We start from the raw sequence: 14936 nt of genomic DNA on the forward strand, positions 1-14936 counted from the left end.
TGTTGTGTTGCTACTATGCTGCATTGTCATGTGTTGCTACCTTGCTATGTTGTTGTCTTAGGTCCCTCTCTATGTAGTTTTGTGTTGTCTGTCTTGTCGTGTGTTTTGTCCTCTATTTATATGTTATTTATTTATAATTTATTTTCTTTATATATATATTTACATATTTATCTTAATTTTTTATATTTACATTTTTTTGTAAAAAAAAATTGTGACATTTTTACCCCTTTTTCTCCCCAATTTCGTGGTATCCAATTGTTGTAGTAGCTACTATCTTGTCTCATCGCTACAACTCCCGTACGGGCTCGGGAGAGACGAAGGTTGAATGTCATGCGTCCTCCGATACACAACCCAACCAGCCGCACTGCTTCTTAACACAGCGCGCATCCAACCCGGAAGCCAGCCGCACCAATGTGTCGGAGTCTACACCGTGCACCTGGCAACCTTGGTTAGCGCGCACTGCGCCCGGCCCGCCACAGGAGTCGTTGGTGCGCGATGAGATAAGGACATCCCTACCGACCAAGCCCTCCCTAACCCGGACGACGCTAGGCCAATTGTGCGTCGCCCCACGGACCTCCCGGTCGTGGCCGGTTACGACAGAGCCTGGGCGCGAACCCAGGGACTCTGATGGCACAGCTGGCGCTACAGTACAGCGCCCTTAACCACTGCGCCACCCGGGAGGCCCTTTACATTTTTACTTGTTTTTATTTTATTTTATCCCAGTTCCCGTCCCCGTCTCCGCAGGAGGTCTTTTGCCATTTGGTAGGCCGTCAATGCAAATAAGAATTTGTTCTTAACTGGCTTGCCTAGTTAAATAACGGTAAAAATAAAATAAAAAATGAATAAATAAACATGTCATGTCTTTACATGGGGTTTTGTAATGTTTTGTGTGGATTCCCCAGTAACTGTCTGTCTTTGTTGTTGTGTTTCAGAGAGAACCAGTATGCTGTCATCCTTCATCAGCCCTATGAAGATTAGAGATGTTGGGACAACAACATCAAAAGACAATGGAGACACTTCAAGTAATTGATTCCTGTATTTCCTTTTCCATGCTATTCACTCACACCACATTTCAATCAGCACACCAGTAGCACACCAGCAATTTATCAGTTTATACTTTCAATTTACACCTTTTGCTAAGCTTTCCCATTTCTGTAGTTTGGCCTTTTCTTAAAAATCTCATCAACATAATGTGAAACTTAATAGCGGTTTCCTCAACTATGTTTGTTCTTGTCTTAATTGGTGAACAGTTAGCAGCAGCGCTGAGGTGAAGGAGAATCGTCATAGCACAAATCAAGTGGACTATTCAACCATACGACAACCTGCACATCATCAACCAGCTCTTTACACTGACATCTCCAGAGAGCTCTCCAGGACTACTGCTCTAAAGAGGAAGCAGCCATTGGTGGAAGGAAAAGACAGTCTTCTCTATGAACTCCAGTTGATCTGTAAGAGGACGGCCCATTGCTTTACATCAGATAGCGCCACGACTCCATCTGCACTGTCGGTTGAGGGACGAGCATCACGCGGGAGTGACGCAACCTGTCGGAAGACAATGAGGACTTCCTGGTCTGTCACAAAGAAGAACGCCCTGGTGCAGTTGAATGAGCTGAGACCAGGTCTACAGTATGAGATAGCATCCTGGACAGGGCCAGTTCACGCCCCTGTGTTCGCTGTAGGAGTAGAGGTGAACGGTCTCAGGTTCGAGGGCCGAGGCCCCACCAAGAAGAAGGCTAAGATGAGAGCAGCAGAGCTGGCTCTTAGGTCCTTCATCCAGTTCCCCAATGCCCCTCAGGCTCACATCACAATGGGAAACCTCAACTTTATCAACACCACAGCACCAGCAGACTTCACCTCAGACCAGGCCGTTCTCATCCCTGACACGCTCTTCAAGGAGTTTGAGCCAGAAGCAAACGAAGACCAATTCCTTTACCACAGGACAGACGGAAAGGAGTTGCAATTTGAGGAGCCACCAGCGCAGGGAGATACACAACTCCTATACCACAGCCACAGGACAGGGGGAAAGGGACAGGAGTTGCTCTCCAGCATTTGTAACCATGGGAGACTAGTATGCCTGACCCTTGACCTGATGTCCTCAGCCAATCAGAAGAGGCAGAGGACCGGTTCCTCCATTGTTGAGGAGCTGAGGCCTGTGGCTCTGCTCAATGAGTTAAGGCCAGGCCTGAGGTACGTCTGTCTGATGGAGAGAGTGCGGGGCAGGCCGATCAGGAGCTTTGTGATGGCAGTGAGGGTGGATGGAAGGATATTTGAGGGCTGTGGGCGCAGTAAGAGACTGGCTCAAGCCCAGGTAGCTACCTCAGCCCTACAGGACCTGTTTAACATCAGTCTGGGGCCTGAGACTAGCATCAGTCGTACTGCCAGCTGGGCCAAGAGCTCTCAGCTACCTCAGGTGGGTACCTTACCTTCACTGACTTACTGTATGAGTTCTGAGTTTAACCATATTCCAACTCTGTTTTGTCTAGCTATGGGGGAGAATTCTTCAATCTCAATTAATTTTGCAATCAGTACCAAGCCTTGCTTGCTGTTCAATGTCTCTCCTAAAACAATGACAATGTTGAGATGCAGTGTTTCAATTTGCTGTAATTTGGATATAACAATCACAGTGCATCATGTTTTTGATTCCTCCATTTCATTCACATCCTCATTGAAGTGCCCAGGTCGAACAGGGTTATTGAACATGCCCCGTCCATTGCCTCTGTAGCTGCAGCATTACCATCCATCCATCTTCTAAATGGTCATACTGAATATATCTAAGAGGTGCTCAGACTGCCACCAAATGGAGTGTATCGTATCAATATGCATTTCATGTCCAGGAGCCTCAGGACTAAACGCTCTCCTGGCTTGCATGCCCAGCCACAGTAGCTTCACAACCCTGTTATGTCTGTCTGGCCTCAGAAAATCTGCTCTTCATCTTTTGCCATACTTTAGAACAGTAGTATTCAGACTTTTTTAGTGGGGGCCAAAACAATTTTTGCCCGATGTTCTGAGGGCCAAATATTTTTACCAATAATTTCTTGTGACCCCACACCAAACCTTAAAATCGTTAAATTGCGGAACTCCCGGGTGTGGTTAAGGGCGCTGTACTACAGCGCCAGCTGTGCCACCAGAGACACTGGGTTCGCTCCCAGGCTCTGTCGTAACCGGCTGCGACCGGGAGGTCCGTGGGGCGACGCACAATTGGCCTAGCGTCGTCCGGGTTAGGGAGGGTTTGGCCGGTAGGGAAATCCTTGTCTCATCGCGCACCAGCGACTCCTGTGGCGGGCCGGGCGCAGTGCGCGCTAACCAAGGTTGCCAGGTGCACGGTGTTTCCTCCGACACATTGGTGCGGCTGGCTTCCGGGTTGGATGGCGCTGTGTTAAGAAGCAGTGCGGCTTGGTTGGGTTGTGTATCGGAGGACGCATGACTTTCAACCTTTGTCTCTCCCGAGCCCATACGGGAGTTGTAGCGATGAGACAAGATAGTAGCTACTAAATACAATTGGATACCACGAAATTGGGGAGAAAAAGGGGTAAAATAAAAAAAATAAAAAAATCGTTCAATTGCAACAAATAACATTCATTGCATAAGTTCATTTACTTAACAAACATTTTTTCTTTTCAAATTAGCTTTTTAAAAAACGTTTGTTTTTAGTGCGCCCGACCCATTGAATAATCTGTACTCTTTTTTTCCCTCCAAAAAAATATGTTTTTTTAATATCTGCTTGCTCTGCCCTCATATTTAGTCTCACATTGAAGTGTTTTACCATTTTATTTTCAGGACAACCAGGGTTCAAGTAGAATTGGACATTAACAGCTTTATTCATGAGTTGTATTGACAAGAGGCAATTAAAAAAAGGTCTGCCAAGCAAAAACCTGCTAAAAAAATACTTATAAGGAGGCCACAAGTACATAAATTCTTTGCTCAGTGACAGCTGTGTGGATTTGGAGTTTGTTACAGCAACTGTGTGAACTTATTACGGTATTATAGACACAAATCCTGGGATTTCCTATGACCTTCTATGTAGAAGAACCCCTTACCTTCTACATTTGACATTTTAGTCAATTAGCAGACAATCTTATCCAGAGCGAATTACAATTAGTGCATTCTTGTTAAGATAGCTAGGTGAGACAACAACATATCTCAATCGTGTCAAGTACATTTTCACTCAAAAAAGTATTTATCAGCAAAATCAGTGCTTTTCACGGGCGCCGGGAGAGTTATTTAAGATACTCTTCAAAGAGTACCTTCTAATGACACGTGTCTCTGTGAGAGATGGATCACAATAGGTTGTAGCTCAAACCGTTCGGACTTTCCATACATTTTTGTAAGAAGAACTGTTTTCGGGATTCGCCATTGTCTCACAAACACCACTCTGGCTCAGCCCCTGTTAATCACACAGACGAGTGGTTGGTATCAGCGTATTCAGAATAAATAGGCGAATCCAATGCAACAACCCTGGAGTAAAACACACAATGTTTCAAAGGGGTTAGAAGTCGCCGGTGTCACAGTGAGACTGTAGTGTGAACATTATCATCGCAGCATATTGGTGATCAAGGAGGAGCCCCAGACTGAAGGAGATGAAATTAAGAGGAGGTGTGAAGAGCATATTAATAACTATTTAATACGCTCATTACGCATCATTGCGCATGACCTTGTCCCATCGCCATTTAGACAATATCCTTTCCCCTTTCTAGTCATCTCTCCTAGCTTGATATCAGGGCACGGGTGGGATGATAACTTCAATGATCATGTATCATATATATTATGGCAATTTAGTGGATGAGTTAGACTTTTTTTAAATTAACTACTAAATATTGTCAATATAGTCTCATCATTCCCAGATATACTCTCAATATAATGCTAATCTAATATTGTATGTCTCAGGGAGAGTTGACAGAGAAGAAACCTCTGTCAGAGTCATTGAAAGCACTGCCACAGTGTGCTTCCCAAATGACACACTATTTCCTATGTAATGCACTACTTTTGACCAAAACCCATATGGGATGCAGGCTTGCAGCACGTCCACCACACCTGATGACGCATGGCAACTATTATCTGGTTGTTTTGGTGACTGTGATATTGACTTAACAACTAGCGGGCAAACGTTTGTTTGCTCTACTGTCTGTTTATGTAGATGTGAATACAGCTGTTATCTTGACCATTGCCTGTTTGATTAGGAAGTCATCCGTTAACGTATGTGATTGCAGTGCTTTGCAGAGTCAATCTTCCACTTGGTGAGAGAGAAACACAGTCAGCTAGACTGTTACTGCCCTGCATCCCACACCCGTCACAAAGTACTGGCAGGCATCGTAATGACCAGAGGTAGGCGATGGACTCCGTCCAAACGGAACCTTATTCCCTGTACGTATATTAGTACTCTACTTTTAACCAGCTCGGGTCAAGTATTGCATTATATAGGGAACAGGGTGCTGTTTGGAAGGCAACCATAATTACACTTTTCATTGACATTTAAATATTTTACAAGTCAAAATGAAAGAGAAATGGTGGATCTTTCTTTAATACAACTGTAGATACCAGCATCAAAATGTATGATACGTCGTAAATGATTCAAATGCCTTTGAATACAGGCGTTTATAGGCCTGCATGTGTCATTCCCACATCAACAGTATGCCAGTCAACTGACAGTGTATATTAGTGACTTCAGTTGAAGCCAGCATGGTTTGGTTATTCGCAAACCTGAACATCTAGGAAACTCTCATTAGACAGTAGAGCTCCTTGGATCTTACAGAATAACTAAGATGAGAGAGTGGGCAAAACCATAGAATTACGAGGAGTTATATTCATTCTATTGCTATGGGCACAGGTATATCACAGGTATTGCCATCCCAAAAGGCAGTGAATCCAATAGGAATCCCTCCCAGACTTTCATTCATATAGAATACCTCACAAGAAAATAAGCAGTTGCTCAGCTTGCTCAGCAACACAAGATGCAACTTTATACCATTGATGAGATAAGACAGTCATTACATTTTTTGCAAATATTTCATGAGGTGCTGTGGTAAGACAACAACATAGCTGTTGGGTCTTACCTGGGTAAATAAAGGTTAAATAAATATATCAAATAGTAGGATACTGGTGTGTTATATTCTGTCCCATTAGTCATTTCTTACTCAGAATAATTTATTTAGCCATCTTAGTCTATTACAGTGAAATTTTAATTTTGGGCTCCCGAGGGGCGCAGCGGTCTAAGGCCCAGCATCTCCGTGCTAGTGGCGTCACTACAGACCCTGGTTCAATCCCAGGCTGTATCACAACCAGCCGTGATCGGGAGTCCTATAGGGTGGCGCACAATTGGCCCAGTGTCGGGTTAGGGGAAGGTTTGACCAGGGTAGGACGTCATTGTAAAATAAGAATTTGTTCTTAACTGACTTGTCTAGTTAAATAAAGGATAAATAAAAAATGTAATTAGATGAAGTTGTTTGTAAGGACATTTCCTGTTTGAGGCCAAATTACTGTAACTGATATCCCAAAAGACAACCGTTGGCATGCACCCTATTCTATTCCCTATGCAGTGCACTACTTTTGGCCAGCACCCATGGGCTCCAAAGTAGTAATAAAAAAAAGGCATTATATAGGGAATAGGGTACCATTTGGGACACGGACAACACTCTCAAATCTGTTGTATAAGTGTACTGTGCAGTTTTGTTTGATGTTGGTTAGTAAGAAACATTGTGTATTGTCCCCTGCCCAGGTTTTGACGTTAGGCGAGGCCAGGTGGTGTCTCTGGGGACAGGGACCAAATGTTTCAGTGGAGTGTGTGTCAGTGACCAGGGATGGACGGTTAATGACTGCCATGCTGAGGTCATCACAAGGAGGGCTTTCCTCCGCTTTCTCTACACCCAACTGGAGCTCTTCCTCTGGTAATATACTGTATATTATAAACTGGGTGGTTTGTGCCCTGAATGCTGATTGGATGACAGCCATGGCATATCAGACCATATACCACGGGTATGACAAAACATTTCTATTTACTGATCTAATTACATTGGTAACCAGTTTATAATAGCAATAAGGCGCCTTGGGGGTTTGTGGTATATGGCCAATATACCACGGCTAAGGGCTGTGTCCAGGCACTCCGTGTTGCGTAATATGTATGAACAGCCCTTAGCCGTTGTATATTGGCAATATACCACACTCCTCGGCCCTTATTGCTTAATTATATACTATATACTGTACTGTAATATACTGTATATATACTGTCATATACTGCATCTTTACACAAGGGAATGCTTCCCAAATGGTACCATATTTCCTATATAGTGCACTACTTTTGAACAGGGTTCTGTGCCCTGGTAAAAATTTGTGCACTATAAAGGGAATAGGGTGCCATTTGGGACAAGGCCTCAACCGTGAGGACGAAGTTGAAGAATCTTTGCTTGTATACTTTTACATTGAAGTTGCAAGTGAAACATTTTATATCAGCTGTTACCTATCTGCACTGATATTTTGGTTCCATTTTAAAAAGAGCCACTTGTAAATGTTATTTTAAACCTGTTCCCCATCACTCAAGAATCAATTTTGATTCTTGATTAACACATCGTACTAAAAGCCTTGAATAACTAAACGTGTTCCCATCAACGTCAAGTGCACAAGGAGGATTGAAGTATAGAAATGTTTAACATAAAACACCCTTTTCATCTCAAAATACACTACATGACCAAAAGCATGTGGACACCTACTCGTCGAACATCTCATTCCAAAATCATGGGCATTAATATGGAGTTGGAGTTTGCTGCTATAATGGCCTCCCCTCTTCTGGTAAGGCTTTCCACTAGATGTTGGAACATTGCTGCATGGACTTGCAGCAACTGATGTTGGACAATTAGGCCTGTTTCGCAGTCTGCATTTCAATTCATCCCAAAGGTTTTCGATGGGGTTGAGGTCAGGGCTCTGTGCAGGCCAGTCAAGTTCTTCCACACCGATATCGACAAACCATTTCTGTATTAACCTTGCTTGGGCACAGGGACATTGTCATGCTGAAACAGGAAAGGCCTTCCCCAAACTATTGCCACAAAGTTGGAAGCACAAAATGGTGTAGAATGTCATTGTATGCTGTAGTGTTAAGATTTCCCATCACTGGAACGAAGGGGCCATGACCAAACCATGAAAAACAACCCCAGACCATTATTCTTCCTCCACCAAACTTTACAGTTGGCACTATGAATCGAGGCAGGTAGCGTTCTCCTGGCATCCAACAAACCCAGATTCGTCCGTCGGAATGCCAGATGGTGAAGCGTGATTCATCACTCCAGAGAACACACTTCCACAAACCCATTTTATGAAGCTCCCGACTAACAGTTCTATTGCTGACGTTACTTCCAGAGGTAGTTTGGAACTTGGTAGTGAGTGTTGCATCCAAGGGCAGATGGTTTTTACTCGCTACATGCTTCAGCACTCTGCGGTCCTGTTCTGTGAAGCTGTGTGGCCTACCACTTCGCGGCTGAGCCGTTGTTGCTCCTAGACGTTTCCACTTCACAATAACAACACTTGCAGTTGACCGGAGCAGCTCTAGCAGGGTGGAAATTTGACGAACTGACTTGTTGGAAAGGTGACATCCCATGACTGTGCCACATTGAAAGTCACTGAGCTCTTCAGTAAGGCCATTCTACTGGCAATGTTTGTCTATGGAGATTGCATGGGTGTTTTTGATTTTATACACTTGTCAGCAATGGAAGTGTCTGAAATAACCGAATCCACTAATTTGACGGGGTGTCCATATACTTTTGTGTATATAGTGTAGATGTATCTGGGTGATTAGGCAACACGTGACAATTTATTTGAAAGTTCATACTCAGAATGATCAGAACAACATCATTTCCTTTATTAGTAACCGGCCAGACAGTTTGGAGCAGTCCATCTTTGTGCGAGACAAAGAGTCTGGGTACAGACTGAGAGATGGTATTCTGTTCCATATGTATGTGAGCTCATCGCCCTGTGGGGACGCACGCCTCAATTGCCCCTACGAGGTAACAGCTACACGTAAGAAATGTCAACATTTTTATTTCAATTTATATCATTCATACTCGCAGTCGACAAGACTGAATTAAGCAGAATCTACAGTTACATTAAACCAAGGTTTTAAAATGCTCTACTTTAAAAGGATTTGCCTGTACTGTGGTTCATAGAGCAGGTTTGCATTTGTTGGTGCTGCATCAGTTGTCTACTCCCTCAGACCACAGCTGGCACAGATTTGTAAGGAAGTTACGCTGCCATCTGAGGATGAAGATGGAAGGCGGTGAGGGTACACTTCCTGTCAGCGTACGGAGAGCCAATCAGAAATGGGACAGGGGGTTGCCGAGGGAACCTCCGGTCACCATGTCCTGCACAGATAAAATGGCCAGGTGAGCACCAGCTAGACAGTGACGACTTTCACTGAGTCACAAACGTATAACATACTGAACAAAGGGGGCTTGTCTCTCTCTCTTTGTTCCAATGGTAATGTTCCAGGCTTGTGTCTCAAATGGAACCCTTTTCCCTATATAGTGCACTAACTTTGACCAAGACCCAGTGGCTCTGGTCAAAAGTAGTGCACAATATAGGGAACAGGGTGCCATTTGGGACGCAGATCCTAGTCCTGCTTGATCTCTAGCCTTATTGCTTGTATCTCCAGGTGGAATGTTCTAGGTCTCCAGGGCTCTCTCCTGTCTCACCTGGTGGAGCCAGTGTACCTCCACAGCCTCACTGTGGGCAGCCTGTGCCACACGGGTCACCTGGGAAGGACCATGGCACGACGCATGGGGCACATCAGCCCCACGTCCTCCTCCTATAGACACAACAGGCTACTCCTCGGCTGTAAGTCACCCAGATCTAAGAGATGATAACATGATATGGTTACTTCAGATACAGTATTTAGTCCATTACTTGTCCAGGAGTCATTTGGCAGTAACCCAGGGTTAGAGACCTGACAAAGAGAAATGTTAGGAGGAAGAAAGGTCATGAGGTCATTCTGTTACCTTGCCTGGTGGAGAGGTACGTTGAGGACCACCTGAGCGTGAAGGATAAACACCTTGTTCCTCCAGATGGTCCTCGTGATCCTGTCTCTTCCACTATGCCTCTGTGCTGGCTCATGATGTGGTATCTGAAGAGTGCATGTTAAGTACGTACCTGTACCTCTCTGGTCTCCTTCCTGACCCCAGTCTGGTCTCTGTGTGGTCTCCAGGCCTCAGCAGCAGTGAGGGTCGGCAGCCAGGGAAGTCCCCCAGGTTCAGTGTGAACTGGAGTGCTGGAGACGGGGAGCTGGAGGTGCTGGATACCTCTACAGGCAGGAGGAAAGGCTCAGGGACACCATCCAGACTCTGCAAGAGATCCCTCTTCACTCGTTGGGAGAGACTAAACCACCAGGTTAGTCATGAACAGGGAGGCTATTCAGTATGCTTTACCCAGAACCAGTGGAGGCTGGTGAGAGAAGTACGGCTCATAGTAATAGCTGGAATGGCAAAAATAGAAGGGTATCAAACAGGATTCCGTTCCATTAATTCCGTTCCAGACATTACTATGAGACTGTCCTCTGAGCCACCAGCCACCACTGCCTGCAACCCACACTGGCAACCCTGAGTCCACACTTTGATACTTCTGTTTTACAATGCCATCCATTGATACTTCCACTATGCTGTAGGGCAGAAGCTCTAATGTATGTATTGGAACTAAAGGCATGTGGTCTTTCGTATTACTGCAGTGAGGAGAGAGGTATTAACAAACTATTTGCTTACTGCTGATAGTGGAAAAGGCCAAACTTACAATGGAGATGCCATCCATCTTTGTTCAATTGCACTCTGCTGGCTCACCAAGCATTTCTGTCTCCATTTAACACTCCTCATTATGAATATGTTTTTAAAGTACAGTTACATTTCCACTGTGAAATTAAATATGTATGCCGGTGCGTTCCATTGTTCCAAATGTCAGTGGTTCCATTTTGATGACAGCAGAGAGTCATAATTATTTAGAAAAGCATTTGAATAGCAGAAAAGGCTTCCTGCACTCAATATCACATGCAAGAATAAACAGTCATGTACTATACATCCTGGCTGTACTCCATTAAATATGTGTGAGACAGTCAGAGAGAGAGAGAGAGGCAGAGACAGAGACAGAGAGAAAGAGAGAGAGAGACAGAGAGTCAGAGAGAGAGAGAGGCAGAGGCAGAGAGACAGAGAGGCAGAGAGGCAGAGAGAGAGAGAGAGAGAGAGAGAGAGAGAGAGAGAGAGAGAGAGAGAGAGAGAGAGAGAGAGAGAGAGAGAGAGAGAGAGAGAGAGAGAGAGAGAGAGAGAGAGAGAGAGAGAGAGAGAGAGAGAGAGAGAGAGAGAGAGAAAAAATAAAGCAAAGCCCGTGGAATGTTAATTTGTTTGGTGAGATGTAAATGGGGGAAGATAGCCCAGCTGTTGAAGTTTGCAATTTGGGTTGGCTCATTAGTTTTTATTCTGTCTGGGTGGTGTTTTATTAACCCAAGCCTTTCCTATTGTTGCTGTCTCTCTCCTCAGCTGAGCAGGCCAGGACAAGTGTTGGGTGACGAGAAGGCCATAAAGACGTACTGTGGAGCTAAGATGACAGCGGGGGCCTACCAGAGAGCCAAGCAGAAGTTTGGCCTCTCACTGCAGGATGCAGGCCTGGGCATCTGGAACAGGAAACCACCAGAACAGGAGAACTTCCAGAGCAGCGTGTAAGGGGTTCTTATAGAAGAAGCAATTCCCTCACACACACACACACTCACATGCGCTCTTCCTATCATGGTCACTAAGACCATAGAGGTCCTATAACACAATGTTACCATGATAGGGAGAGCACATGTACAGGTAACCCGCCAAAATAATGGAAACATTTGAGTAAATGAAGGATACAAAGTATATTGAAAGCCGAGTTAATTAAGCCGTTAATATTCTATAATGCTTAGGGTCATGTATAGAAATGCTGGAGGAGGAAAGCATGGATTATGAACTAGATTCAGCCGTGGGCGGAACAGGGGGGCGGAACATAATTACAGATCATTTCTAGGCAAATTCACCACAAGAAGCCCAAAACAGATCTATTTGACTAAAACATAGTAATTTCAAACCTTGCTTACATTTTTATACGATCATGTATCTCTCTATGATGCGACGGAATACTTAGAAAAACATTTCCCAAATTAGAATCACTTTGGACTGATTTCCTGGTACTTTTACATGTTTTTTTATGTCCAACAATGAAAAACCCTAGAGGTCTTCTCAGGTCCAAAAATGTGGACATGGACACGAACGGACAAATTATTTTAAGAATTTTTAAAAGGGGACCCGAACCTGACAACAATCAGACCCGAGCATAAATGGACCCGACAACACCCAGACCTAGACCTGACCTGTACCCTAACAGTTCCAGATCTAGACCAGACCCCTGATTGGACCAGAGAGATATTTTTTTAAATTTGCAACTAAGTTGCTCTTCTGGTTAACAAATAGGCCTTTATATGTTGGCTAGGCCTTCTGTAAAGTCAATAAACTCACATTATAAGTATAAAATAAATATGCTATAGGCTATGCAGAGCCATTCGGGTCAACATGGGTCTATCAGCTGTAGTACCTAGACACAAACCCAATGACAATCAAACAGGACCCAAGGGAAAAGTTATAATTCTGGACCGCGGTCGGGTATCGGTTATTTGTTTTCGGGTACACCCATCAAGACCTGTACTATAACCCTATTGGATGACAATGCACAGGGCACGAGTGGTTACTGAATTGTTTGATGAGCATGAAAACAATGTAAACCATATGCCATGGCCATCTCAGTCACCAGATCTCAACCCAATTGAACAATTATGGGAGATTCTGGAGCAGCACCTGAGACAGCGTTTACCACCAGCAAATTATGGCATTTCATGTGTTGGGGTTTCCTTTATTTTGGCAGTGTGAGGTGAGTGTGTGAGGGAATTTGGCTAGCTAAAGTTCCCTGGATTGCTTCTGTGCACTATTTGCTTATCTATAATGAATTTGTAGTCCTGCTTTCATTCCGCCTCCTCTGTGCAATCATATAACAATAGTAGCCCAAAGATGATCCCATTTCCCCTAAAGTAATCCGTCATCCACACCTGTTGAGCTCCCCTTATTTTTGGTGTCTCCTTGCAATGCAAACAATATTTCCTTTCAACCATTCTGTCATGTAATTGTCTTGTTCATTTTTTACATTGAATGTTATTAAATCGTTTTGAGAGAAAATTGTCATTGTAGTACTGGGGAGTCAGTAGACCATAGTTTGTGACTGGCTATAGTATGTGAAACTGGCCATGAGAAACATGAAAGAGCAGTGACATCTAGTGGCTCAAAGAGTACATTTCAAGTTGACAGTAATTTACTCATTTTTATTTTATTTTATCTACATTACAATGGCAGATATAGACATGTCATATAGCTAATTTAAATTAATTAATGTATTTCCTCTTTCTGCAAGCAACTTTATTGCTAGATATATATTTCTACACAAAAGACATCTCTGCACAACACCATCTCACAGACTAAAACGACAATGCAAATAGTAATGGCAAAGTATTTTGTATCAATATCATTGAATGTCAAATGTAAAATAGTCATTACTATTTTTATTAAAAGGCAGTAAATTAGCATTTTTAGAATCCTCCACTTGGTCTTTGCCAGTTTTCCAAATCAAATTGTATTTTTCACATGCGCAGAGTACAACGGGTGTAGACTTAACCGTCCAATGCTTGCTTACGAGCCCTTCCCAATGACACAGAGTTAAACAATAATACAAAGAAAAATAGTAACACAAGAGGCATAAACTACACAAGAATGGAGCTACATACAGGGAGTACCAGTACCAGATAAATGTGGAGCTACATACAGGGAGTACCAGTACCAGATCAATGTGGAGCTACATACAGGGAGTACCAGTACCAGATAAATGTGGAGCTACATACAGGGAGTACCAGTACCAGATCAATGTGGAGCTATATACAGGGAGTACCAGTACCAGATAAATGTGGAGCTATATACAGGGAGTACCAGATAAATGTGGAGCTATATACAGGGAGTACCAGTACCAGATCAATGTGGAGCTATATACAGGGAGTACCAGATAAATGTGGAGCTATATACAGGGAGTACCAGTACCAGATAAATGTGGAGCTATATACAGGGAGTACCAGATAAATGTGGAGCTATATACAGGGAGTACCAGTACCAGATAAATGTGGAGCTATATACAGGGAGTACCAGTACCAGATAAATGTGGAGCTATATACAGGGAGTACCAGTACCAGATAAATGTGGAGCTATATACAGGGAGTACCAGTACCAGATAAATGTGGAGCTACATACAGGGAGTACCAGTACCAGATAAATGTGGAGCTACATACAGGGAGTACCAGATAAATGTGGAGCTATATACAGGGAGTACCAGTACCAGATCAATGTGGAGCTATATACAGGGTACCAGATAAATGTGGAGCTATATACAGGGAGTACCAGTACCAGATCAATGTGGAGCTACATACAGGGAGTACCAGTACCAGATAAATGTGGAGCTACATACAGGGAGTACCAGATAAATGTGGAGCTATATACAGGGAGTACCAGTACCAGATCAATGTGGAGCTACATACAGGGAGTACCAGTACCAGATCAATATGGAGCTATATACAGGGAGTACCAGTACCAGATCAATGTGGAGCTATATACAGGGAGTACCAGTACCAGATCAATGTGGAGCTATATAAAGGGAGTACCAGTACCAGATCAATGTGGAGCTATATACAGGGAGTACCAGTACCAGATCAATGTGGAGCTATATACAGGGAGTACCAGTACCAGATCAATGTGGAGCTATATACAGGGAGTACCAGATCAATGTGGAGCTATATACAGAGTACCAGGTCAATGTGGAGCTATATACAGGGAGTACAAATACCAGATCAATGTGGAGCTATATACAGG

At 43.7% G+C, this 14936-nt stretch overlaps 1 protein-coding gene across 1 annotated transcript; it reads left to right on the forward strand.

Moving 5' to 3' along the window:
- Positions 1 to 931: 931 nt before the first annotated feature.
- LOC109875436 (double-stranded RNA-specific editase B2-like) lies at positions 932 to 13196 on the forward strand. The gene is made up of 9 exons (XM_031809771.1): positions 932 to 1022; positions 1251 to 2410; positions 5208 to 5322; positions 6713 to 6881; positions 8849 to 9000; positions 9194 to 9362; positions 9632 to 9813; positions 10181 to 10362; positions 11496 to 13196. The coding sequence occupies exons 1-9, from the start codon at positions 944 to 946 to the stop codon at positions 11676 to 11678; spliced, it is 2391 nt and encodes a 796-aa protein (XP_031665631.1). The 5' UTR covers positions 932 to 943; the 3' UTR covers positions 11679 to 13196.
- Positions 13197 to 14936: the final 1740 nt, after the last annotated feature.

Source organism: Oncorhynchus kisutch, linkage group LG30, assembly GCF_002021735.2.
Source record: "Oncorhynchus kisutch isolate 150728-3 linkage group LG30, Okis_V2, whole genome shotgun sequence".
Classification (NCBI taxonomy): Eukaryota; Metazoa; Chordata; class Actinopteri; order Salmoniformes; family Salmonidae; genus Oncorhynchus; species Oncorhynchus kisutch.

Bases quoted from the DNA above. Each gene is read 5' to 3' on its own strand.
- LOC109875436 (XM_031809771.1), top strand. From the start codon at position 944: ATGCTGTCATCCTTCATCAGCCCTATGAAGATTAGAGATGTTGGGACA. The intron at 2,411-5,207 runs GTGGGTACCTTA...ATGTGATTGCAG, and splicing joins AGAGCTCTCAGCTACCTCAG to TGCTTTGCAGAGTCAATCTT. The intron at 9,814-10,180 runs GTAAGTCACCCA...TGTGGTCTCCAG, and splicing joins CAACAGGCTACTCCTCGGCT to GCCTCAGCAGCAGTGAGGGT.